Source organism: Hyla sarda, chromosome 8, assembly GCF_029499605.1.
Source record: "Hyla sarda isolate aHylSar1 chromosome 8, aHylSar1.hap1, whole genome shotgun sequence".
Classification (NCBI taxonomy): Eukaryota; Metazoa; Chordata; class Amphibia; order Anura; family Hylidae; genus Hyla; species Hyla sarda.
In genome coordinates this window covers 209,312,978-209,338,326 of record NC_079196.1, presented here as the reverse complement: position 1 = coordinate 209,338,326, position 25,349 = coordinate 209,312,978, and the positions used below count along the sequence as shown (strand labels likewise).

At 43.2% G+C, this 25,349-nt stretch overlaps 1 protein-coding gene across 1 annotated transcript in view; it reads left to right on the top strand.

Moving 5' to 3' along the window:
• Positions 1–678: 678 nt before the first annotated feature.
• LCMT1 (leucine carboxyl methyltransferase 1) overlaps positions 679–25,349 on the top strand; it is a gene marked incomplete at its 5' end in the record, with an annotated part of 43,050 nt that continues 18,379 nt past the window's right edge. Inside the window, 5 exon segments of the mRNA XM_056534735.1 lie at positions 679–800; positions 8,446–8,522; positions 9,490–9,551; positions 16,353–16,455; positions 20,485–20,605. Coding sequence (XP_056390710.1) covers positions 679–800; positions 8,446–8,522; positions 9,490–9,551; positions 16,353–16,455; positions 20,485–20,605 — 485 coding nt within the window.

Here is a 25,349-nt window from a genome sequence, read left to right as displayed (position 1 = left end):
TGTTCATGACGTACCTGTATGTCATGGGTCGGGAACACCTTGCCACCCATGACGTACAGGTATGTCATAGGTCGGGAAGGGGTTAAAGGGGTATTCCAGGCAAAAACTTTTTTTTTTTATATATCAACTGGCTCCGGAAAGTTAAACAGATTAGTAAATTACTTCTATTAAACAATCTTAATCCTTCCAATAGTTATTAGCTTCTAAAGTTGAGTTGCTGTTTTCTGTCTAACTGCTTTCTGATGACTCGTGTCCCGGGAGCTGTCCAGCTCCTATGGGGATATTCTCCCATCATGCACAGCTCCCGGGACGTGACATCATCATTGAGCAGTTAGACAGAAAACTTCAGAAGCTAATAACTATTGGAAGGATTAAGATTTTTTTTAATAGAAGTAATTTACAAATCTGTTTAAGTTTCCGGAAATACCCCTTTAACTTTTGAGTGGTCATTGAAGGAGTATAGCAGTGGTCTTCAACCTGTGGACCTCCAGATGTTGCAAAACTACAACTCCCAGCATGCCCGGACAGCCAACGGCTGTCCGGGCATGCTGGGAGTTGTAGTTTTGCAACATCTGGAGTTCCGCAGGTTGAAGACCACTGGTGTATAGCCACTGTTACATGTTCTGCTCTACTCTTTACACATCTGTACAAAGTAATTTTTCCCTCTATCATTATCAGGTTACTATGCCCGGGTACAAGGGGTCAATCACCTGCTCAATGCTTTCCTCAAGAAGACAGAGTGCCAATGTCAGATAATCAATCTCGGGGCCGGTCTGGACACAACCTTCTGGAGATTAAAGGTATGACCTAGGATGGTGTCCCCCAACCTTTGGCTCTCAGCTGCCATCATGCCCTTACAGCCAAAGGACATGATTTATTAAAACCCGTCCAGAGGAAAATTTGCTGAGTTGCCCATAGCAACCAATCAGATCGCTTCTTTCATTTTGCAGAGGCCTTTTCAAAAATGAAAGAAGCGATCTGATTGGCTGCTATGGGCAACTCAGCAACTTTTCCTCTGGACGGGTTTTGATAAATCTCCCCCATTAGAGTACAACCTGCGAGATCCCATAACTTCTGGTTCAGGGTCTGATGGCTCACGTTCATGATTTGTGTCCTAGACTTGCCTAGGAGATACTATGGCTGTGTATTATTGGAGCCAAGCTAAGCCCTTTGTGGCCTGTCTGACAACATCCTTGCTGACTGTTTCCAGCAATAGGCAGCAGATGAGTAATTCGTTTATTTTTATTTTTTTATTTTTGTTTTTTTCATAAAGAAAAAATAATGGCGGATATTTATCAAAGGATTTAGACTGTTTTTTTCCTGTCTAAATTTGTCGCACAGAAAGGCGCAGTCTAAATATGTGCGACTTTTTTGCGACTTTTGCTCTAGAGGATTTTTAGAACATGATGCATTCTAGTCTATATTTTAGACGAAAAAATGCCTTGGTGCTGAATTTATCAAGAGCGACTTTTCAGCGACAAGTCGCATTGTCTGAAAGTACGCCGAAATGTCAGTCAGTGCTGGAGCAGGTTTAAAGGGGTACTCCCATGGAAAACTTTTTTTTTATTTATTTATTTTTTTAAATCAACTGGTGCCAGAAAGTTAAACAGATTTGTAAATCACTTCTATTAAAAAAATCTTAATCCTTCCAGTACTTTTTAGGGGCTGTATACTAAAGAGGAATCAAAAAAGAAATGCATTTCCTGTGATGTCCTGACCTCTGCTGTCCGTTTTAGGAACTGTCCAGAGCAGCATACGTTTGCTATGGTGATTTTCTCCTGTTCTGGACAGTTCCTAAAATGGACAGCAGAGGTCAGCAGAGAGCACTGTGGTCATGACATCAGAGGAAATGCATTTCTTTTTTGGATTTCTCTGTAGTATACAGCTCCTAAAGTAGTGGAAGGATTAAGATTTTTTAATAGAAGTGATTTACAAATCTGTTTAACTTTCTTGCACCAGATGATTTAAAAAAAAAAATAATAATAATAATAATAATTTCCACGGGAGTACCCCTTTAAATACAGTTTAAAGCATAGATCACAAAGTCTGTGTGCAGAATTTATCAATAGCCGTGCGACTTTTGATAAATTAGGCGCACAATAGACCGGCCTAACCCTTTGTAGTTTGGTCTATATTGATGCGGGACATAGACAGTAGGGATCGACCGATATCTGTTTTTTAGGGCCGATACCGATAATCTGTGGAGGTTAGGGCCGATAGCCGATAACTTATACCGATATTCACATATCGGCTATTTATCCCCCCCCCGACACCGCTGCAGATCATTGATTTAAAACGGGCGCTTTAACCCCTTAAGGACCAAGGACGTACCGGTACGTCCTTGGTCCTGCTCTTCTGATATAACGCGGGGTTACACAGTAACCCCGCGTCATATCACGGCGGGCCCGGCGTCATAGTGAAGCCGGGACCCGCCTCTAATAGCATGCAGCGCCGATCGCGGCGCCGGTCGCTATTAACCCTTTAGCCGCGCGCTCAGAGCTAAGCCGCGCGGCTAAAAGTGAAAGTGAAAGTTCCCGGCTAGCTCAGTCGGGCTGTTCGGGATAGCCGCGGCTAATCGCGGCATCCCGGACAGCGGGAGGGGCCCCTTCCTGCCTCCTCGCTGTCCGATCGCCGAATGACTGCTCCGTGCCTGAGATCCAGGCATGAGCAGTCATGCGGCAGAATCGTTGATCACTGGTTTCTTATGAGAAACCAGTGATCAACATAGAAGATCAGTGTGTGCAGTTATAGGTCCCTATGGGACCTATAACACTGCAAAAAAAAAAGTGAATAAAGATCATTTAACTCCTCCCCTATTAAAAGTTTGAATCACCCCCCTTTTCCAATAAAAAAAAAAAAAACAGTGTAAATAAAAATAAAAATGAAACATATATGGTATTATAAAAATATATCATTAATTAAACCGCTCGGTCAATGGCGTGCGCGCAAAAAAATTCCAAAGTCCAAAATAGTGCATTTTTGGTCACTTTTTATATAATTTAAATAAGTCCTATCAATGCAAAAATGGTACCGTTAAAAACTTCAGATCACGGCGCAAAAAATGAGCCCTCATACCGCCCCATACACGAAAAAATGAAAAAGTTATAGGGGTCAGAAGATGACAATTTTAAACGTATAAATTTTCCTGAATGTAGTTATGATTTTTTCCAGAAGTCCGACAAAATCAAACCTATATAAGTAGGGTATCATTTTAATCGTATGGACCTACAGAATAAAGATAAGGTGTAATTTTTACCGAAAAATGTACTACGTAGAAACGGAAGCCCCCAAAAGTTACAAAACAGCGGTTTTTTTTTCAATTTTGTCGCACAATGATTTTTTTTCCCGCTTCACCGTAGATTTTTGGGCAAAATGACTGACGTCATTACAAAGTAGAATTGGTGGCGCAAAAAATAAGCCATCATATGGATTTTTTGGTGCAAATTCGAAAGAGTTATGATTTTTTAAAGGCAAGGAGCAAAAAACGAAAATGCAAAAACGGAAAACCCCCCGGTCATTAAGGGGTTAAATCAATGCACTGCAGTGGCTTTTGCGGTGCCATAGGCCGCCACCACCCGCTTCTTTCCCCCTGCCTGTCCGGGGGTCCTGAGACCTATCGCCGCCACCGCTCCCCCCAGCCGCCGCACCCGCTACCGACCCGCCGCACCGCATCGGCCTCCCCCATCCCCGGTTTTATAATTACCTGTTCCCGGGGTCCACTCTACATCTGGCTCTGGTGGTGTCCTCCTGAGATGTCACTGTGCGCACTGACGGTGATGTCACATCGCGCACGTCACTCGTCATTGCGCACAGCGTAACGCAGGACGCAGCAGGAGCAAGAAGTAGCGTGGTCTCCGGGAACAGGTAATTACAAAACCGGGGATCGGGGAGGCAATGGGGCCGGGGCGGTGCGGTGCTGCGGGGGGGGGGGCATTATTGGCTTATCGGCAAGGTAATTGCCGATATCGATAATTCCCAAAATCGTGATTATCGGCCGATAATATTGGCCATACCGATAATCGGTCGATCCCTAATAGACAGCTTTGATAAATATCCCCCAATGTGCGTATCGCTCCACACCAGTGCTCTCAAACTTTTGGTTCTCAATGTGTTGGAAAGCTACATTGCCTAGCATGCACTCAGCAAGTGGCTGCCCAGGTCTGCTGTGAAGTTTTGCTGTAGATAGAGACTCACAGTAAAGATAATTGCTGTTCATTATATTTCCAATGACAAGAAAGTTAGACTCCTAATAATATTACACATTACTGAAGGAGAACCCAGTACCTGTTGATCATCCCTCTGCAGCAGTCAGTGAATTCCTCCTTAAATCTTTAGTAAATTACACACAGCTACCGGTGGCCTGGTACAGTGGGGCAAAAAGTATTTAATCAGCCACCAATTGTACAAGTTCTTCCACTTAAAAAGATGAGAGGCTGTAATTTTCATCATAGGTTATAACCTCAACTATGAGAGACAGAATGAGAAAAAAATAATCCATAAAATCACATTGTCTGATTTTTTTAAAGAATTTATTTGCAAATTATGATGGAAAATAAGTATTTTGTCACCTACAAGCAAGATTTCTGGCTCTCACAGACTTGTAACTTCTTCTTTAAGAGTTATCAGTATAAAAAGACACCTGTCCACAGCCTCAAACAGTCACACTCCAAACTCCACTATGGCCAAGACCAAAGAGCAGTCGAAGGACACCAGAAACAAAATTGTAGACCTGCACCAGGCTGGGAAGACTGAATCTGCAATAGGCAAGTAGCTTGGTGTGAAGAAATCAACTGTGGGAGCAATTATTAGAAAATGGAAGACATACAAGACCACTGATAATCTCCCTCGATCTGGGGCTCCACACAAGATCTCTCTGTGGTGTCAAAATGATCACAACAACGGTGAACAAAAATCCCGGAACCACACAGGGGGACCTAGTGAATGACCTGCAGAGAGCTGGGACCAAAGTAACAAAGGCTACAATCAGTAACACACTACAGTGCCAGGGATTCAAATCATGCAGTGTCAGATGTGTCCCCCTGCTTAAAGGGGTACTCCGGTGAAAGCTTTTTTTCTTTTAAATCAACTGGCGGCAGAAAGTAAAACAGATTTGTAAATTACTTCTATTAAAAAATCTTAATCCTTCCTGTACTTATTAGCTGCTGAATACTACAGAGGAAATTCTTTTCTTTTTGGAATGCTCTCTGATGACATCACGAGCACAGTTCTCTGCTGACATTATTATAATAATTATAACGCTTTATTTATTGTTGTCCTTAGTGGGATTTGAACCCAAATCCCCAGCACTGCAATGCAGCAGTGCTAACCACTGAGCCACCATGCTGCCCTTAGCATACATCTGCTATGCATGGTTGCTAAAATGGACAGAGATGTCAGCAGAGAGCACTGTGCTTGTGATGTCATCAGTGTTCCAAAAAGAAGGGAATTTCCTCTGTAGCATTCAGCAGCTAATAAGTACTGGAGGAATTAAGATTTATTAATAGAAGTAATTTACAAATGTGTTTAAACTTTCTGCCACCAGTTGATTTAAAAGAAAAAAAGTTTTTCACCGGAGTACCCCTTTAAGCCAGTACAAGTCCGGGCCCGTCTGAAGTTTGCTAGAGAGCATTTGGATGTTCCAGAAGAGGATTGGGAGAATGTAATTTGGTCAGATGAAACCAAAGTAGAGCTTTTTGGTAAAAACTCAACTCGTCGTGTTTGGAGGAGAAAGAATGCAGAGATGCATCCAAAGAACACCATACCTACTGTGAAGTATGGGGGTGGAAACATCAGGATTTGGGGCTGTTTTTCTGCCAAGGGACCAGGACGACTGATCCGTGTAAAGGAAAGAATGAATGGGGCCATGTATTGTGAGATTTTGAGTGAAAACCTCCTTCCATCAGCAAGGGCATACAAATTTATGGAACACTCTTAAAGAGAATCTGACAGCTGTTTCACCTGTACTAAACCCAATATACTGGGTTATAGAGATGGTGAATAGCTGTAAAATAAAGGGTTTTTAGATTATGTACTTCCTGATTTTTTGGCTGTTCCAGTTGCATTGCCATTGCGCCCCAGAGGCGGGGAGCCGGCTCACCAAGCTCCACTGTCTCATTAATATTCCGCTCCTGGCCCACCTCCTTCCGTGACGTGAGAGCCAGGTGTAGTGAGGCATAGCAGTCTGGGGACACAATATTGATAAGGCGGAGAGCTGGGCAAGCCGGCTCCCCGCCTCCTTGGCACGCTGGAACAGTGTGATTGGAGCAGCCAAAAGTCAGGAAGTACATAACCTAAAAACGAAAGTTACTCTTCATTTTACAGCTATTTTCCTGCACTATAACCCAGTACTGTAAATTGGGTTTAATGGGGGTGAAAAAGCTGTAACATAACATGAAATTAGGGAATTGCTGTTTATACGGTTCTATAATATTTTATACTTTTCAGCTCTAGATGGCGCCAAACTCTGCTGTAGTTAGGGAACTACTTAGTCCTCAAGGGGATTCCGTGATTCAAAGTGCACATCCTCAACCTCCATTGTGTATAATTTGTTTGAGGGTTTTCTATGAGATGCTATTTTGGAAAATAACTATCTGACTCCATATCCGCATGGGTCTATGAGGGATCGGTCCTGTCAGACTAACCTGATCAGCTTTTATGAGGTTTCAGGTTATGGATATTAGATGTATAGGCGCAGAATGTTGATCCGTGGATATATACTGATGCCAGTGTTTGATGCAGTGTTTTTTCCAACCAGGGTGCCTCCAGCTGTTGCAAAACTACAACTCCCAGCATGCCCAGACATGCTGGGAGTTGTAATTTTGCAACAGCTGGAGGCACTTTGGTTAGGAAACACATCTTTCTTCACTACAGGAAAAGGCCTCCACAAACTTTCTATAGAATTCGTATCCGGGGAGAGAAGCGCTTAGCCGTGCTCTTCTCCCTCGCTCTTTCTTAAAGGGGTTATCCAGGAAAAAACTTTTTATTTTTTATTTTTATTTTTATATATATCAACTGGCTCCAGAAAGTTAAGCAGATTGTAAATTACTTCTATTAAAAAATCTTAATCCTTTCAGTACTTATGAGCTTCTGAAGTTTAGGTTGTTCTTTTCTGTCTAAGTGCTCTCTGATGACACGTGTCTCGGGAAACGCCCAGTTTAGAAGTAAATTCCCATAGCAAACCTCTTCTAAACTGGGCGGTTCCCGAGACATGTGTCATCAGAGAGCACTTAGACAGAAAAGAACAACCTTAACTTCAGAAGCTCATAAGTACTGAAAGGATTAAGATTTTTTAATAGAAGTAATTTACAAATCTGTTTAACTTTCTGGAACCAGTTGATATATAAAAAAAACAGTTTTTTCCTGGAATACCCCTTTAAGATCATTGGGTGTCTCAGGTACACTGTAATGTTTCTTCCACCATGGTATTCCCCCATATTGCTCTTTGATGCCCGCCCTGCACTACACTATTCTTTTTGTGCCTTGTTTTTACGATTTTGGCCACATTCAAATCTATAAGTCTGCCATGGATTTTACCCTGCGGATTTGCTGTGAAAATTTACTGCGCATTTTGTTTGTCATGCTTTCTAATAGTAAAATTCTCTTTTTTTGTCCATAGCAACTAGAGATGAGCAAACTTACAGTAAATTCGATTCGTCACGAACTTCTCGGCTCGGCAGTTGATGACTTATCCTGCATAAATTAGTTCAGCTTTCAGGTGCTCCGGTGGGCTGGAAAAGGTGGATACAGTCCTAGGAAAGAGTCTCCTAGGACTGTATCCATCTTTTCCAGCCCACCGGAGCACCTGAAAGCTGAACTAATTTATGCAGGAAAAGTCATCAACTGCCAAGCCGAGAAGTTTGTGACGAATCGAGTTTACTGTAAGTTCGCTCATCTCTAATAGCAACCACAGATCAAGAACATGAGAAATAATAGGTTGCTAAAACCAGCAAAGAAACTCTTACTTTAAGATGGAGCAATAAATCTCTCCCATTGACTTCAATGCACTATAGTAAATTTGATGATTTCTTTTTACTGATTATTTCTTTTTATTTTTCATATATAAAAAGAATAAAATAAAAATAAACTAAATAAATAAAAAATCAGTAAAGGAAATTTACTATAGTGCATTAAAGTCAATGAGAGAGATTGTACACAATGTCTAAAATAAAATAAAAATATACCGTATATGCACGCGCACACACAGCTTTACTACATGTAGAAACGAAGCTCTGCTTCATCCACAGCTCGACTACACGTATACACGCACACATTCTCACACACAGGCATGTCTGTGTATGAGGGGATCAGTAGAGATGGCTGTCAGCTGGATCAACATTTGGCCAATTGCTATTTGAAATGAATGACCAACGTAAGACCCAAGGCCTGGGACAAATATTTTTTAAACTTAACAGTTTATTATTTTATATATATTTATTTATTTTGTAGGATGAAAATCTTCTCCCAAAGAAGTATTTTGAAGTCGACTTCCCTGCAATAGTTGCCAGAAAACTATATAACATAAAGTAAGTCAGTCCATGTGCGTCTCTTTAATTTCCTGTATAGAGAACAATATCCACATCTGATGGCCTTAGGGAGAGATTCATGACGACTGCATGGAATGGACCACCTTGTAAATCAGATCGTGCTGGACTAGGTAGATATCATGTCCATATGGAGGGACTGTGTGATGTCATCATGTCCATATGGGGGATTGTGTGATGTCATCATGTCCATATGGAGGAACTGTGTGACGTCATCATGTCCATATGGAGAACTGTGTGATGTCATCATGTCCATATGGAGGAACTGTGTGATGTCATCATGTCCATATGGAGGAACTGTGTGATGTCATCATGTCCATATGGAGGAACTGTGTGATGTCATCATGTCCATATGGAGGGACTGTGTGATGTCATCATGTCCATATGGGGGAACTGTGTGATGTCATCATGTCCATATGGAGGAACTGTGTGATGTCGTCATGTCCATATGGGGGAACTGTGTGATGTCGTCATGTCTATATGGGGGAACTGTGTGATGTCATCACGTCCATATGGAGGAACTGCACTTTGTAGAAAGTATACCACCAAGAATGAAGGCAAAAGGGGGTCCGGCCTGGGACTAGGAAGGTGTACCTAATAAAGTGACCAGTAAATGTATATATGGGTCTCTTATGTTTTTCCTTTTTTGGTTCAGTGACCCCCCCAAGGTATATTTGCTGCTGTGGTTCATCAGGATCAGTTCTGATAAAGAAGACGAGAGTTCTGACACTTTCAGGATGGTTCTTCCACTGATTTGTCCTAGTTTTTTTTTTTTTCTTGCCGTTACATAACTACATTTTCTGGCACCGCTTGTTTCCTTTTACTCAGTAATAATGCTGAACATATTTTAAAGTCTATATCAAAGTTGTAAAACTGGTGAATTGCTCCTTTTTGTTAGGTTTAAAAATTAACTTCCTGTGTTTTTTATTTTTATTTTTTTTATAAATAGATCAAAACCACCGCTGTCTAAGCCCATCATGGAATCCCATTCTGGAGAGTCTCTGCTTATAGGTGAGTCTGTTGCCCCACTTCCTTGTGGGGGGTGATGTGTAAATGCTGGCACTTTACTCCTGGCCACCACCATGGTAAGTGCCTAGGCCAGTGTTTCCTAACCAGGGTGCCTCCAGCCGTTGCTAAACTACAACTTCCAGCATGCCCGGACAGCCAACGGCTGTCCGGGCATGCTGGAAGTTGTAGTTTTGCAACAGCTGGAGGCACCCTGGTCAGGAAACACTGGGGTAGCTCTTTTATTAGGTGCTGGGAAACTAAAAAAAAATTTTTTGGTTTTACTGGTTGCGCTACTGAGACATCAAGCATGGTTCCTACCCTGACCTCTGTGTTCAGCTGACAGACTTCCTTTAACCACTTCATGACCCATGACTGATCTGATCTGTCATGGTACCATTAAGGGTGTATAGAGCGGGCTCAGTACTCAAGCCTGCTTCATACTTGGTAGCCCCCACCCAGTTGATTTCTATAGCTGGTGTGGCCACAAATAACCAGCATCCGGTTGCTGTATGAATCAATGCAGGACGTATGTCCTCCATCGATTGTTATTAAAGGGGTTGTCAAGCAAAAACAAACTTATCCCCTATCCACAGGATATAGGACAAGTAGCTGATTGTGGGGGCTGGGACCCCCGTGAACTCTGGAATTGGACCCCAGCTATCAATAAGGAGCGCGTACGGGAAAAAAAAATTTTAAATTTTTTTCCATTTTAAATACACCACTCCTAAAATAATTTTAAATCACTCCATTTCCCCATTTTTCAAATAATATAATGTAATAAACTAACCAAAATAAACACATTTGGTCTCACCGCATGTGGAATTGTCTGATCTATTAAAATAAAATATAAACCACAAAGAAAGAAAAAAAAAAAAAATTCCAGATTTGCCTTTTTTGGTCACGTCAAATACCATTAAAAAAATTACTAAATAACTGATCGAAGCCAAATTAGTTTCCATAGAAACTACAGATCATGGCAAAAAGAAATGAGCCCTAACAAAAAGTTAGAGTACCTGTCGTGATCTTGATACATTTTTTTTTATCCTCCAAGTTCACTTCCCCTATCACTATAAACCACCCCCTGCCTTTTATTTTTTAATTTAATTTTTTACCTTTTTGAAATTGTTCTGTATCTTCAACTCAGTCTCGGTCAGCTCCTGGGAAGGGGCGTTCCCCAGCAGGCGTGACATCATCTGAAGCCCTGCTGAGAAGAACTTCCTCCATCACTCTTCTACACACAGATCAGTTCAGTGTAATATGGGCTGTGATTGTCTGAGGCTGCACCCCCCCCCCCCCACTCTCTCTCTTTAGCTCTCGGCACTGAACTCTACAGTGTGCTCAGCTCTGCCCAGCAGCTTGCAAAGGGAGCTGAAATATTCAGCACAATATTAAGCACTGCATTCAGCACTATGCACTGAAGGCATCATGACTTTAGTCTGGCTCAGCTCAAATGGAAAGGGAGCTGAAATATTCTGCTCTATACACTGTGCTGAGCTGAGGTCCCACTTGCTTTTCCTGACTTTTGTCTTTGTCAGGTCAGAGACATTCTGTAGCAGGACTGCAGGCAGGACCTAAAGGATGACCCCTGGTGGCCAAACTTTTAGGGGTTCATTTAACACAAGTTACAAAGTATATAAGAAAAGTAATTCAAATAGGCTAATCTATAACGTATAAATTGTACGATAGGCAGGATTGTGGTAAGGTCAGGGTGGCGTGCCAAACAAGAAAGCTAAAGCGAGGCCTTTATGGTTCCTTGGATCTTCCGCTGATTGTTTGTGATCTCCCTCCTTATCATGCTGTGTGTACACGCTGCCATCTGATCAGATACATCGTCAGTGACCTAGGGTATGTGAGTGGAATCTCCACACTCAGAATTCCGCGAGTGGAGATTCCATCTGACGGCCGCCGCTGAAATACTTTGGCGGTAGGATTGCGCGTTCCTGCATTGTCACCGGACTTTAGCGCAAAGAAAGAACAAGTTCATTATTTGCGCAGATCAATTTTAGTGGCGGAATACTCAAGCGCTGAAATTCCGCAGTGTGAGCGGGTCTGCGGAGACCCAATCACACAAATAGAAATGTTCACAACGCAAATTTCCGACGCGCAATTCCAGTGTGAACATACCCTTAATTGGGCACTGTCATTAAAAAAAAAAAAATTCTATTGCACTCCTTATGGTAAATAAAAATAAATAAATAAATTAAATAAAATAAATAAAATAAAAAAATAAAATAAAAAAAAAGACGTTTTCTATGTTTTATTTGTGTTTAAGAAAAAGGTGCCACTAGGCGTCTCCCTACTTGTCCAGAGCACATTTCCCCCATCTCTTGCACAGACTTTGGACTCCTGCTGGCCTCACAGAAGTCAAAAATCAGGAAATGCAGTCTGGAGTGCTGAGGGTGTCTGTGTAGCCTCACACTGAACTGCTCTGGGCTGTGTGTAGCAGAGTGAGGGAGGAAGTTCTCCACTGTATGGCTTCAGATGATGTCACGCCTGCTGGGGAACGCCCCTTCCCAGTCTGTGAATCTGACTGAGACTGAGCAGAAAATACAGAGCAATATCAAGGTAGAAAACAAAAAAATAATTAAAAAAAAATAAAGGCAGGGGGTGGTTTATCATGATGGGGGCGGTGATCAGGGGGGATTATAACAATTAACAAGATTATGAGAGGTACTCTTTAAATAACAATTCTAGTTATTAGACCGTCCCTACGACGGGGTATAAGCACAAAGCCCAGCTGGTGGTTTTCCATTCTTTGTTCTCATTGGGTTCATTAGGAAACATAGCTTCTCAATCAACATTCTCCAGCCTTTGTCGGACCGGGCATTCTGGGAGTTGTAGTGCTGGAGGCACACTGCTTGGGAAATACTGACTGGTCTATGGGTTCATAGCAAAGATCAGCTGTTTTATGCTGCGTGCATGCTATAGGACAGTGTTTCTCAATCAGTGTCTCTCCAGCTGTTGCAAAACTACAGTCCCAGCATGCCCGGACAGCCTTTGGCTGTCCGGGCATGTTGGGAGTTGTAGTTTTGCAACTGCTGGAGCCACACTGGTTGGGAAGCATTACAGTACAGCATCCCTGGGTGAGCGCCAGCCTCGGTGTTAAATTCCATGATGATGATACGTGTTTTCACACTTGCCTTTTCATAACCAGGACGATTATTACGACTTATAAAAAACAAGATTTACCATTTATTTATCTTCCTAAATAGACACATCGTAAAATGTTACAAGGAGAAAGGTGCAAATATTGCAGATAAGCGTGCACTTTGTCCGTTCTGCTCACCCCCCCTTTCATTTCCTCCACCTTTGGGTTGTAAGTTCAGAAAACCTGGATTATGCCTGTGCACCGCTGCCAGACACTTGTCTGTTCTAATGCTCTTACTCAGAAGGGCCTTCACTCCTCTTCTGTCCCTCTATTTCCTCATACGCTCACTGGACATTTTATTAGGTACAGCTGTTCAATTGCTTGGTATCACAAATGGCTAATCAGCCAATCACATGACAGCAACTCAATGCTTTAAGGCATGAAGACGTGGTCAAGACAACTTGCTGAAGGTCAAACCGAGCATCCGAAAGGAGAAGAAAGGGGATTTAAGTGACATTGAACATGACATGGTTGTTGGGGCCAGACTGGCCGGTCTGAGTATTTCACAAACTGTTGATCTACTGGGTTTCTTACCCACAACAATCTCTAGGGTTTACAGAGAATGGCCCGAAAAAGGAGAAAATATCAAGTTAGTGGCAGTTGTGTGGAGGAAAATGCCTTGTCGATGTCAGAGGAGAATTGGCAGACTGGTTCGAGATTACAAAAAGGCAACAGTACCTTAAATAACCACTGGTTACAACCAAGATATGCAGAATACCATCTCTCACCGCTCAACATGTCCAACCTTAAAGCAGATGGGCTACAACAGTAGAGGACCACACCAGGGGCTACTCCTGTCGACTAAGGCTACAATTCACACAGGCACCAAAACTGGACAATAGAAGATGGAACAACTTGTCTGTCTGACGAGTCTCCATTTCAGCTGTGACATCAGATGGCAGGTTCAGAATTTGGTGTAAAAAACCTAAAGCATGGATCCCTCCTGCCTTGTACAGTGGGGCAAAAAAGTATTTAGTCAGCCACCAATTGTGCAGGTTCTCCCACTTAAAAAGATGAGAGAGGCTGTAATTTTAATCACAGTTTATAACCTCAACTATGAGACATAATGAGAAAAAAATCCATAAAATCACATTGTCTGATTTTTTTAATTTGCAAATTATGGTGGAAAATAAGTATCTGGTCAATAACAAAAGTTTATCTCAATACTTTGTTATATCCCCTTTGTTGGCAATGACAGAGGTCAAACGTTTTGTGTAAGTCTTCACAAGGTTTTCACACACTGTTGCTGGTATTTTGGTTCATTCCTTCATGCAGATCTCCTCTAGAGCAGTGATGTTTTGGGGCTGTCGCTGGGCAACATGGACTTTCAACTCCCTCCAAAGGTTTTCTATGGGGCTGAGGTCTGGAGACTGGCTAGGCCACTCCAGGACCTTGAAATGCTTCTTACGAAGTCACTTCTTTGTGTTTGGGATCATTGTCATGCTGAAAGACTCAGCCACGTTTCATCTTCAATGCTCTTGCTGATGGAAGGAGGTTTTCACTCAAAATCTCACGATACATGGCCCCATTCATTCTTTCCTTTACACGGATCAGTTGTCCTGGTCCTTTAGCAGAAAAACAGCCCCAAAGCATGATGTTTCCACCCCCATTCTTCACAGTAGGTATGGTGTTCATCGGATGCTACTCAGCATTCTTTCTCCTCCAAACATGACAAGTTGAGTTTTAACCAAAAAGTTTTACTTTGGTTTCATCTGACCATATGACATTCTCCCAATCCTCTTCTGGATCATCCAAATGCTCTCTAGCAAACTAAAGGCGGGCCTTGACATGTACTGGCTTAAGCAGGGGGACGCATCTGGAATTGCATAATTTGAGTCCCTGGCGGTGTAGTGTGTTACTGATAGTAGCCTTTGTTACTTTGGTCCCAGCTCTCTGCCTGTAATTCACTAGGTCCCCCCCGCGTGATTCTGGGATTTTTGCTCAATGCTCTTGTGATCATTTTGACACCACGGTGTGAGATCTTGCGTGGAGCCCCAGATTGAGGGAGATTATCAGTGGTCTTGTATGTCTTCCATTTTCTAATAATTGCTCCCACAGTTGATTTCTTCACACCAAGCTGCTTGCCTATTGCAGATTCAGTCTTCCCAGCCTGGTGCAGGTCTACAATTTTGTTTCTGGTGTCCTTTGACAGCTCTTTGGTCTTGGCCATAGTGGAGTTTTGAGTGTGACTGTTTTGAGGTTGTGGACAGGTGTCTTTTATACTGATAACAAGTTCAAACAGGAGCCATTAATACAGGTAACGAGTGGAGGACAGAGGAGACTCTTTAAGAAGAAGTTACAGGTCTGTGTGAGAGCCAGAAATCTTGCTTGTTTGTAGGGGACCAAATACTTATTTTCCACCAGTTTGCTAATAAATTCTTTAAAAAAATCAAACAATGTGATTTTTATAGATTTTTTTTTTTTTTCTTTCTCATTGTCTAGTTGAGGTATACCCATGATGAAAATTACAGGCCTCTCTCATCTTTTTAAGTGGGAGAACTTGCACAATTGGTGGCTGACTAAATACTTTTTTGCCCCACTTTATCAGGATCAGGCTGGTGGGGGTGTAATGGTGCGGGGGACATTTTCTGGACACATTGAGCCCCTTAGAACCAACTGATCCTGGTATAAACACCACAGCCTACCTGAGTATTGTTACTGACCATGTCCGTCCCTTTATGACCACAGTGGATCCATCTTCTGATGATACTTCCAGCAGGATAATGCCCCATGTCACATGACATCATCTCATACAGGACAATGAGGTCACATGACATCATCTCATACAGGACAATGAGGTCACATGACATCATCTCATACAGGACAATGAGGTCACATGACATCATCTCATACAGGACAATGAGGTCACATGACATCATCTTTTATACCGGACAATGAGGTCACTGGACTCCAATGGCCTCCACAGTCACCAGATCTTATCCAATAGATCACCGCTGGGATGTGGGGGAACCGGAGATTCTCATCATGGATCCGACAAATCTGCAACAACTGTGTGATGTCATCATGTCCATATGGAGGAACTGTGTGATGTCTTCATGTCCATATGGAGGAACTGTGTGATGTCATCATGTCTTTATGGAGGGAAACCACTGAGAAATGCTTCCAGCATCTTGTAGAAAGTATGCCACCAAGAATAATGGCAAAAGAGGTCTTACCTGGGACTAGCAAGGTGTACCTTTTAGTGGCCACTCTTATTGTGCCCCCCTTTTTGTCCTCATAGATTGTAAGCTCTTGTAATCGGGGCCCTAGCTCCTCTTGTTTACCCTCTACTCGTAAACTTCAGATTTTTCCTATCAAAACTATAGGACAGGATTCTTTACTATTAGAGCTGTGAAGAACCCAAGCACTTGGTGTAGGAATATAAAAGAGACCTAATAAATCCCTTATCTTCTAGCACTGAGAGTTATTAGAATATTTGATCGCATTGTTTTCCTTGTGGGATCCGATTGGAATTTCCGCCAACGAGAAAACAAAATAATGCCAGTGCCAGTCCCATCCAAGCCTGGCAGTAACATCTGAACTAGTTGCACTTGCTTGACATTTGTCCCTGCTAAGCACCCTATAATATTGTGTGCCCAGGCTGTGCCAGCTTCTCAGACGCTTGTAAAAATATATTTGTCTGACTTCTCCCATAGATTCCCACAGCCTGGACTCTTCGCACTACTCCATAATCGGCGCAGACCTGCGAAACTTAAAGGACATGGAGGAGAACCTGAAGAAATTTGGCATGGACCCACAGTAAGGTGTCTGTTTGACTTCAGTACATTTCCATTTAACACAACATGCAGAGGATCTCTCGTTTACCTGTCCTCCTCACATGTAAATCCATGGGCCTCATTGCCTTTGCTGGTCCATGTATTTCAATAAGAGAAAAGAATGGGTCCATAGCGAAGATGCCCCCTAAACTGCTACAGGCATGGTATAGGCCAGTGTTTTCCAACCAGTGTGCATCTAGCTGTTGCTAAACTACAACTCCCAGCATGCTGGAAGTTGTAGTTTTGCAACAGCTGGAGCCACACTGGTTGGGAAACACTGATATAGGCCCTGGATTGTATAGTACAGTCTCAATCTTCTCTATGCCATAGGCAAAAGAACAGAAACGTTTCTGCGGTGCGTATCTTGAGTAGTGAAATGTCCGTCAATGTTTGGCCTAAAGTCCCCCATACACATCAGTAAAAATATTTACTGAATCCGCCAATTCCTTCCAGAATGGGTATTGTTTAAAAAGGCCTGCCGACTTATCACTACACATGATGTCAAGGCAGAGATGGATCAGGCATGGTGGATTTCAGCAGCCTGATCCTTTTTGTTTTCTCAGGGGAGATGAGCTACTACCATAGGTGTCTGGCAGAAGCTTACCTCCACTCTCCCCATTCAGAACACATGGACGTTTTTGCCGAAGTCGAATGTTAACGTGTATGGGATGATGTAGCTGTTGGCTAAACTAACATTTGACCAATTGCTCCACATTCCTTCGGTTAGTAATGTCCTTGGGAATCCCCCCTACTAGGTTGAAGCCCCTAGTAGGTAGGTTGGGAATCCCACCCTATTAGGTAGAAGCCCCCAGTAGGTAGGTAGGAAATCCTCACTATTAGAAGCTCCCAGTAGGTAGGTAAGGAAGCCACCAGAAGTTAGGTAGGGAATCCCTCTATTAGGGGGATTTCCTACCTAACTACTGGGGACTACTACCAATTAGGTAAATGTCACCAGTAAGTAAATTGGCAATCTCCCTATGCCTATAAAGTAGAAGCCCTCAGTGGGTAGGAAATCTCCTGCCCAATTATAGAAATGTCCAGAAGTTAGGCTGGGTTCACATCACGTTTTCTCCCTTGGGGGAAGCTAAAACCTCGCGCTCCCGTATGCTTTCGTATGTAATTCATTTCAATGAGCCGGCCGGAGTGAAACGTTCGGTCCGGTTGGCTCATTTTTGCACTGTATGACCATGGTTTTAGGTCCGGTTGTAAAAGCGCATACGGCGCAAAAATGAGCCGACCGAACGTTTCACTCCGGCCGGATCATTGAAATGAATTACATACAAAAGCATACGGGAGCGCGAGGTTTTAGCTCCCCCTGCCGTATGCGCTCCCGTATGGGAGAAAACGTGATGTGAACCCAGCCCTTAGGTAGGGAATCCTTCTATAATGAGCCTCCAGTAGGTAGAAAATCCCCCTATTAGAAGCCCCCAGTAGGTAGGTAGGGAATCCTCCCCTTTTAGGTAGATGCCTCCATAAGTTTCCCCCAATAAGTCCCCTCTAAAAGAAAAGAATAAAAATCCCATTTACCTTTCCTTCACTCCGGCGCTGAGGCCTCTACATCTTCCGCTCTTTTAGTGGTGCAGGACCTGCCGCTGGATGAGACTGCATCCTACATAGTAACACAGTCATGGCCGTAAATGTTGGCAACCCTGACATTTTTCAAGAAAAATGAAGTATTTCTCACAGAAAAGGATTGCAGTAACACATGTTTTGCTTTACACATGTTTATTCCCTTTGTGTGTATTGTAACTAAACCAAAAAAAGAGGAAAAAAAGCAAATTGGACATAATGTCACCAAACTCCAAAAAATGGTCTGGACAAAATTATTGGCACCCTTAACTTAATATTTGGTTGCACACCCTTTGGAAAAAATAACTGAAATCCTTTGCTTCCTATAACCATCAATAAGCTTCTTACACCTCTCAGCCGGAATGTTGGACCACTCTTGCTTTACAAACTGCTCCAGGTCTCTTATTGGAAGGCGCCTTTTCCCAACAGCAATTTTAAGATCTCTCCACAGGTGATCAATGGGATTTAGATCTGGACTCATTGCTGCCACTTCAGAACTCTCCAGTGCTTTGTTGCCATCCATTTCTGGGGTTTTTTTGACGTATGTTTGGGGTCATTGTCCTGCTGGAAGACCCAAGATCTCAGACACAAACCCAGAATCCATTGATATTCCTCAGATTTCATGATATCTTGTACACATTCAAGGCACCCAGTGCCAGAGGCAGCAAGACAACCCAAAACATCATTGACCCTCCACCATATTTCACTGTAGGTACTGTGGGGGAGATTTATCAAAATCTGTGCAGAGGAAAAGTTGCTGAGTTGCCCATAGCAACCAATCAGATCGCTTCTTTCATTTTGCAGAGGCCTTGTTACAAATGAAAGAAGGGATCTGATTGGTTGCTATGGGCAACTGGGCAACTTTTCCTCTGGACAAGTTTTGATAAATCTTGCACTGTGTCCTTTTCTCTGTAGGCCTCATTCCATTTTCAGTAAACAGTAGAATGATGTGCTTTACCAAAACGCTCTCTCGGTCTCATCTGTCCACAAGACATTTTCCCAGAAGGATTTTGGCTTACTCCAGTTCATTTTGGCAAAATGTAGTCTTGCTTTTTTATGTCTCTGTGTCAGCAGTGGGGTCCTCCTGGGTCTCCTCCATAGTGGGGTCCTCCTGGGTCTCCTCCATAGCGTTTCATTTCATTTAAATGTTGACGGATAGTTCGCGCTGACACTGATGCTCCCTGAGCCTGCAGGACAGCTTGAATATCTTTTGGAACTTGTTTGGGGCTGCTTATCCACCATCCGGACTATCCTGCGTTGACACCTTTTCATAAATTTTTCCCTTCTGTCCACTCCCAGGAAGATTAGCTACTGTGCCATGGATTGCAAACTTCTTGATAATATTGCGCACTGTGGATGAAAGCAAATCTTCTCTCCTTTTTTATCTGCTTTCAGGTGGGATTTTTATATTGCCCGCACCTGTTACTTGCCCCATGGGAGTTTAAAGGAGCATCACATTCTTGAAACAATCTTATTTTTCCACAATTTTGAAAGGGTGCCAATAATTTCGTACAGACCATTTTTGGAGTTTGGTGACATTATGTCCAATTTGCTTTTTTTTTTTTCCTCCCTTTTTTGGTTTAGTTCCAATACACACAAAGGGAATAAACACGTGTATAGCAAAACATGTGTTACTGCAATCCTTTTCTGTGAGAAATACTTCATTTTCTAGAAAAATTTCATGGGTGCCAACATTTACTGCTATGACTGCAGTTCATAAGGTTGAAAAAAGACCAGAGTCCATCAAGTTCAACCTATATCCCTAATGAGTCCCTACTGAGTTGATCCAGAGGAAGGCAAAAAACCCTCATACTACAGGTAAAAATTCCTTCCCGACTCCAAATATGGCATCAGAATAAATCCCTGGATCAATGTTCTGTCCCTATAAATCTAGTATACATAACCTGTAATGTTATTATTCTCCAAAAATCCATCCAGACCCATTTTAAATTCTTTTACAGAGTTCACCATGACCACCTCCTCCGGGAGAGAATTCCACAGTCTCGCTGCTCTTACAGTAAAGAACCCCCGTCTGTGCTGGTGTAGAAACCTTCTTTCCTCTAGACGTAGAGGATGCCCCCTTGTTATAGATACAGTCCTGGGTATAAGTAGATCCTTGCGCGGCAGGTTCTGCACCATTCTGGATAACAGAAAACTATGAAGAGGCCTCAGTGCCGGAATGGAGGAAGGTGATGGGGATTATTATTATGGTCTGCAGGTATCAGGACATCACTAGTCACATTACAGAGAGCAGAGACAGCAGAAATCATCATACAGCCCCGGGCATATAGGAAACACAGTACTGAAGAGTAAAGAAACCAGGATGTACTGTATATTCGGGGCAATTTTGGGTGTAACCGGTTACGGCGAGGGTGCGAGTTCACTGCGCGGTTGTACTGGGGTTACTGGTTGGAATCTTTCTGACGTTCTGTTCTATTTCCAGACTGCCGACTCTTCTTATGGCTGAATGTGTCTTGGTTTATATGACTGTGGAGCATTCTGGAAGTTTACTAAAGTGGGCGGCCAGCACATTCCCCACCGCCATGTTTATAAACTATGAACAGGTAAGACAGCCTGTATTATTGTATTGAGGGTGTTGGTATGTTGGCTCTCACAGTCTGACACATGGCTGACTATATTGTACTGTGGAGGGTCAGTGGTTGGCCTTTTCTAAAATGGATTTTCCATCCTTTATAACATGAATGGTGAATTCTCAGGGTAGGAGATCAATATCAGATTCATGCAGGCCCGACTCCCTGCTCCCCCCAAACATCTGTGTGGAGGGGTCGTGGCTCTTGTGTTAGTGCCGCAGCCTTTTTTATTGTTTACCTGCGCTCATACCTGCACTGCCATATTATTTGTAGAATTCCTTAGTTGACTTGAATGAAGACCATGCTGCAGTTTGCACCACTGCTAGTAATAGTCTGCCAATGCAGGTAAGTGCACTGCAAAGCATTAAAGAAGAAATATCATGTAAGAAATCTTATCTCCCTATCTAAAGGATTGGATATAAGTTTTAGATCACAAGGGGTCCGAGCGCTGGGCCCCCCGCAATCTCCTATTTGGAGCCCCGACCCCCATCCCACGGCCATGATGCGCCACTGTTAAGGAGAACCAGGGCTCCAAACAGGAGATTGGAGGTGGACCCAGCGCTCAGAGATACGTTTTCTTACATGAATACACTGCTCAAAAAAATAAAGGGAACACTTAAACAACACAATGTAACTCCAATTCAATGACACTTCTGAGAAATCACACTGTCCACTCAGGAAGAACACTGATTGACAATCAATTTCACATGCTGTTGTGCAAATGGAACAGACAACAGGTGGAAATTATAGGCAATTAGCAAGACACCCCCAATAAAGGAATGATTCTGCAGGTGGTGACCACAGACAACTTCTCAGTTCCTATGATTAATGGCTGATGTTTTGGTCCCTTTTGAATGCTGGCGGTGCTTTAACTCTAGTGGTAGCATGAGACGGAGTCAACAACCCACACATGTGGCTCAGGTAGTGCAGTTCATCCAGGATGGCACATCAATGTGAGCTGTGGCAAGAAGGTTTGCTGTGTCTGTCAGTGTAGTGTTCAGAGCATGGAAGCGCTACCAGGAGACAGGCCAGTACTTCAGGAGATGTGGAGGAGGCCATAGGAGGGCAACAACCCAACAGCAGGACCGCTACCTGCGCCTTTGTGCAAGGAGAAGCAGGAGGAGCACTGTCAGAGCCCTGCAAAATGACCTCCAGCAGGCCACAAATGTGCATGTGTCCACTCAAATGGTCAGAAACAGACTCCATGAGGGCGGTATGAGGGCCCAACGTCCACAGGTGGGGGTTGTGCTTACAGCCCAACACTTTGCAGGACGTTTGGCATTTGCCAGAGAACACCAAGATTGGCAAATTCGCCACTGGTGCCCTGTGCTCTTCACAGATGAAAGCAGGTTCACACTAAGCACATGTGACAGTCTGGAGATGCCGTGGAGAACGTTCTGCTGCCTGCAACATCCTCCAGCATGACCGGTTTGGCGGTGGGTCAGTAATGGTGTGGGGTGGCATTTCTTTGGGGCGCCGCACAGCCCTCCATGTGCTTGGCAGAGGTAGCCTGACTGCCATTAGGTACCGAGATCCTCAGACCCCTTGAGAGACCATATGCTGGTGCGGTTGGCCCTGGGTTCCTCCTAATACAAGACAATGCTAGACCTCATGTGGCTGGAGAGTGTCAGCAGTTCCTACAAGAGGAAGGCAGTGATGCTATGGACTGGCCCGCCTGTTCCCCAGACCTGAATCCGATTGAGCACCTCTGGGACGTCTCGCTCCATTCACCACAGACTGTCCAGGAGTTGGCAGATGCTTTAGTCCAGGTCTGGGAGGACATCCCTCAGGAGACCATCCGCCACCTCATCAGGAGCATGCCCAGGCGTTGTAGGGAGGTCATACGGGCACGTGGAAGCCACACACACTACTGAGCCTCATTGTGACTTGTATTAAGGACATTACATAAAGTTGGATCAGCCTGTTGTGGGGTTTTCCACTGTGATTTTGAGTGTGACTCCATATCCAGACCTCCATGGGTTGATAAATTTTATTTCCATTGATAATTTTTGTGTGATTTTGTTGTCACAAATTAATTACCATATATGGTGGGTATGTGTGAAACTAGCTTACTAAATATAACAAATACCCTATTAAAATCTACCTTTTATTATATCTTATTAAAAATATTGTAACTTTTTAATATCCAGCGATCTTCTGTATATGCAAATAATCAAAGATGCTCACATAAAGCTGATAACCATATATGTCAGAGGTATGTATACTTGGACAAAAATACATATGCAAATAGACAATATAGTAAAGCAATAACGTTGGATGGCACTTACGTATTGCGGATTGTGCTTTCTTTTCAGTCCTATGGGAGGAGACTGTCATAGGGTAAGATAGAGTTAGAATAGTGCTCGGATGTAATCAGCATTGATAATGTGATCTAATTAGCACTCCTATTACAACAAATTCTCACCCTACCTAGCAGCGGGGGAGGCGCCCCCACTTCAACCGTTGACTCTCCACTCCCTAAGGCTGACTATAACCATAGTAGACATACATGACAATACAAAGCCATTATTTTAATGTATATAATGATGCATCATTATACAGCACATCTATGTGTACAAATAGTGATAAATAATGAATAAATCAATCCTTCACCAAACAATAAGATAAGGAAAAAAATAAAGAAGGATAAAATGTAAACCTTTAGAGTACCTCTACGCGTTTCCCCCTGGTAATAAACTAGTAACCGGGGTTCCTCAGGAGGTTTTTACCAAAAAAAGGTACTGTGCAGGAGCGAGTGGAGACAATGTCACAAAAAAATCATTGACCCACAAGTATTACCTGCACAGGGAGGCATGCATTCAAGCAAATTGCATGCCACACTGTATTCAGCCATTATGCCCATATTTATAATAAGGATGGTAACTCACTTTCTGTTCACGTGTGATGCTTGCCAGCGTCTCCATGCGATGCTCCAAACAACAATTGTCACTTCCGGGTATCAAACCGGAAGTGACGTAAATGATCCATCGAGTGGAGCGCATAGAAATATCCCAATGTGGGCAAGATTTATCAAATAAGACCAATACCCCTAATACGATAGACATACGGTACATTCTGTGTCTTTAATAGTAAATTATAACCATTTTTGTGATCAGACCTCATAGATGGAAATCGGAAATGACGGATGCGTTCCACCGGTTCTTACTAGGTGGAACGCAACTCATCTCATAACCTCCTGAACATGAATGTGATGAATGCGTTCCACCGATTCTCTCTAGGTGGAACGCAACTTGTCTATTTCATTCCTGGTTTGATACCCGGAAGTGACGATTGTTGTTTGGAGCATCGCATGGAGACGCTGGCAAGCATCACACGTGAACAGAATCTGAGTTACCATCCTTATTATAAATATGGGCATAATGGCTGATTTTGTTGTCAGCACATTCAACTATGTAAAGACGAAAGTATTTTATACGATTAGTTCATTCATTCAGATCTAGATTGTTATCTTAGTGTTCCCTTTTATTTTTTGAGCAGTATATTTTTCTTTTAAAGGATGGGCTATGGCTCCTTTAAACAGCTGATCAGCAGATCGGGGTTAAGGTTGAACCCCCTACCGATCTAATGTTGATGGCCCATCCAAAGAATAGGCCATCAGATTTTAAAGGGTAGATAACCCCTTTAAAATGTCACTGGAGGATCTCCTCTTAAGGGTGGATTCACGCATTGTTTACTTGTTACGGAATCTGCATAGAATTTAGAATTTACATAAAGCAGAAGGAAAATGGCAGTGGGTTTTCAGATCTGCAGTGAATTCTTCAGTGATTGTCCACATTAGACATCAACAATGAAATCCATTTGGTTTTATTTTGGTTGTTCATTGCAGATATAAGAAGAGATGAGCGAACTTACCGGACCTGCAAGCTCTGTAATACCAGCAGATCTACTAATATTCCGATGGAATATTCTGCACGGACATTCTGCTGCAGCAGAGTCCTGTTCATTTCAATGGGATTCTACCTCACTGTGCACACGGCGGAATCTCCTGATTCTGACGTTCGCAGAAAGAATAGACATGTCTATTCTTTCTGCGGATTTCACTCGAAAATGCATCGCCATCTATGAGACTGCGCATTTCCAAGCGGTCCTAGCTTCCCGGACGGACATTCCGCACATTTTGCGTCTTGTGAAGGTGGCCTAACTCATAAATAGAGCATAAAAGTGAAGCTTGCTTTCGCCGTCCTCGTAGAAATTCTTCATACGGTCATTCCGTTCTGGCAGGGAGACCTTGTTGATGCTGGGTGCTTAGAGGCGAACAGCCGTTTTTGCACACACACCTGTGTGCTTCTTCCGGCCTTCTCTGAGGAGGCCGGAAGAAGCACACAGGTGTGTGCAAAAACGGCTGTTAGCCCCTAAGCACCCCATATCAACAGCCGTTTTCGCAAAAACCTGTGTGCTATTTCCGGCCTCCTCGGAGGCTGGAAGAAGCACACAGGAGTGTGCGAAAATGGCTGTTGGCCTATAAGCACTCCGCATCAACAGCTGTTTTCGCACACACCTGTGTGCTTCTTCCGGCCTCCTCGGAGGCCGGAAGAAGCACAAAGGTGTGTGTGAAAACGGCGTTTAGCCTTTTAGCACCCCGCATCAACAAGGTCTCCCTGCCAGAACGGAATGACCGTATGAAGAATTTCTACAAGGACGGTGAGTGCAAGCTTCATTTTATGCTCTATTATGCCAGTTCTGCTGCTATACTTCA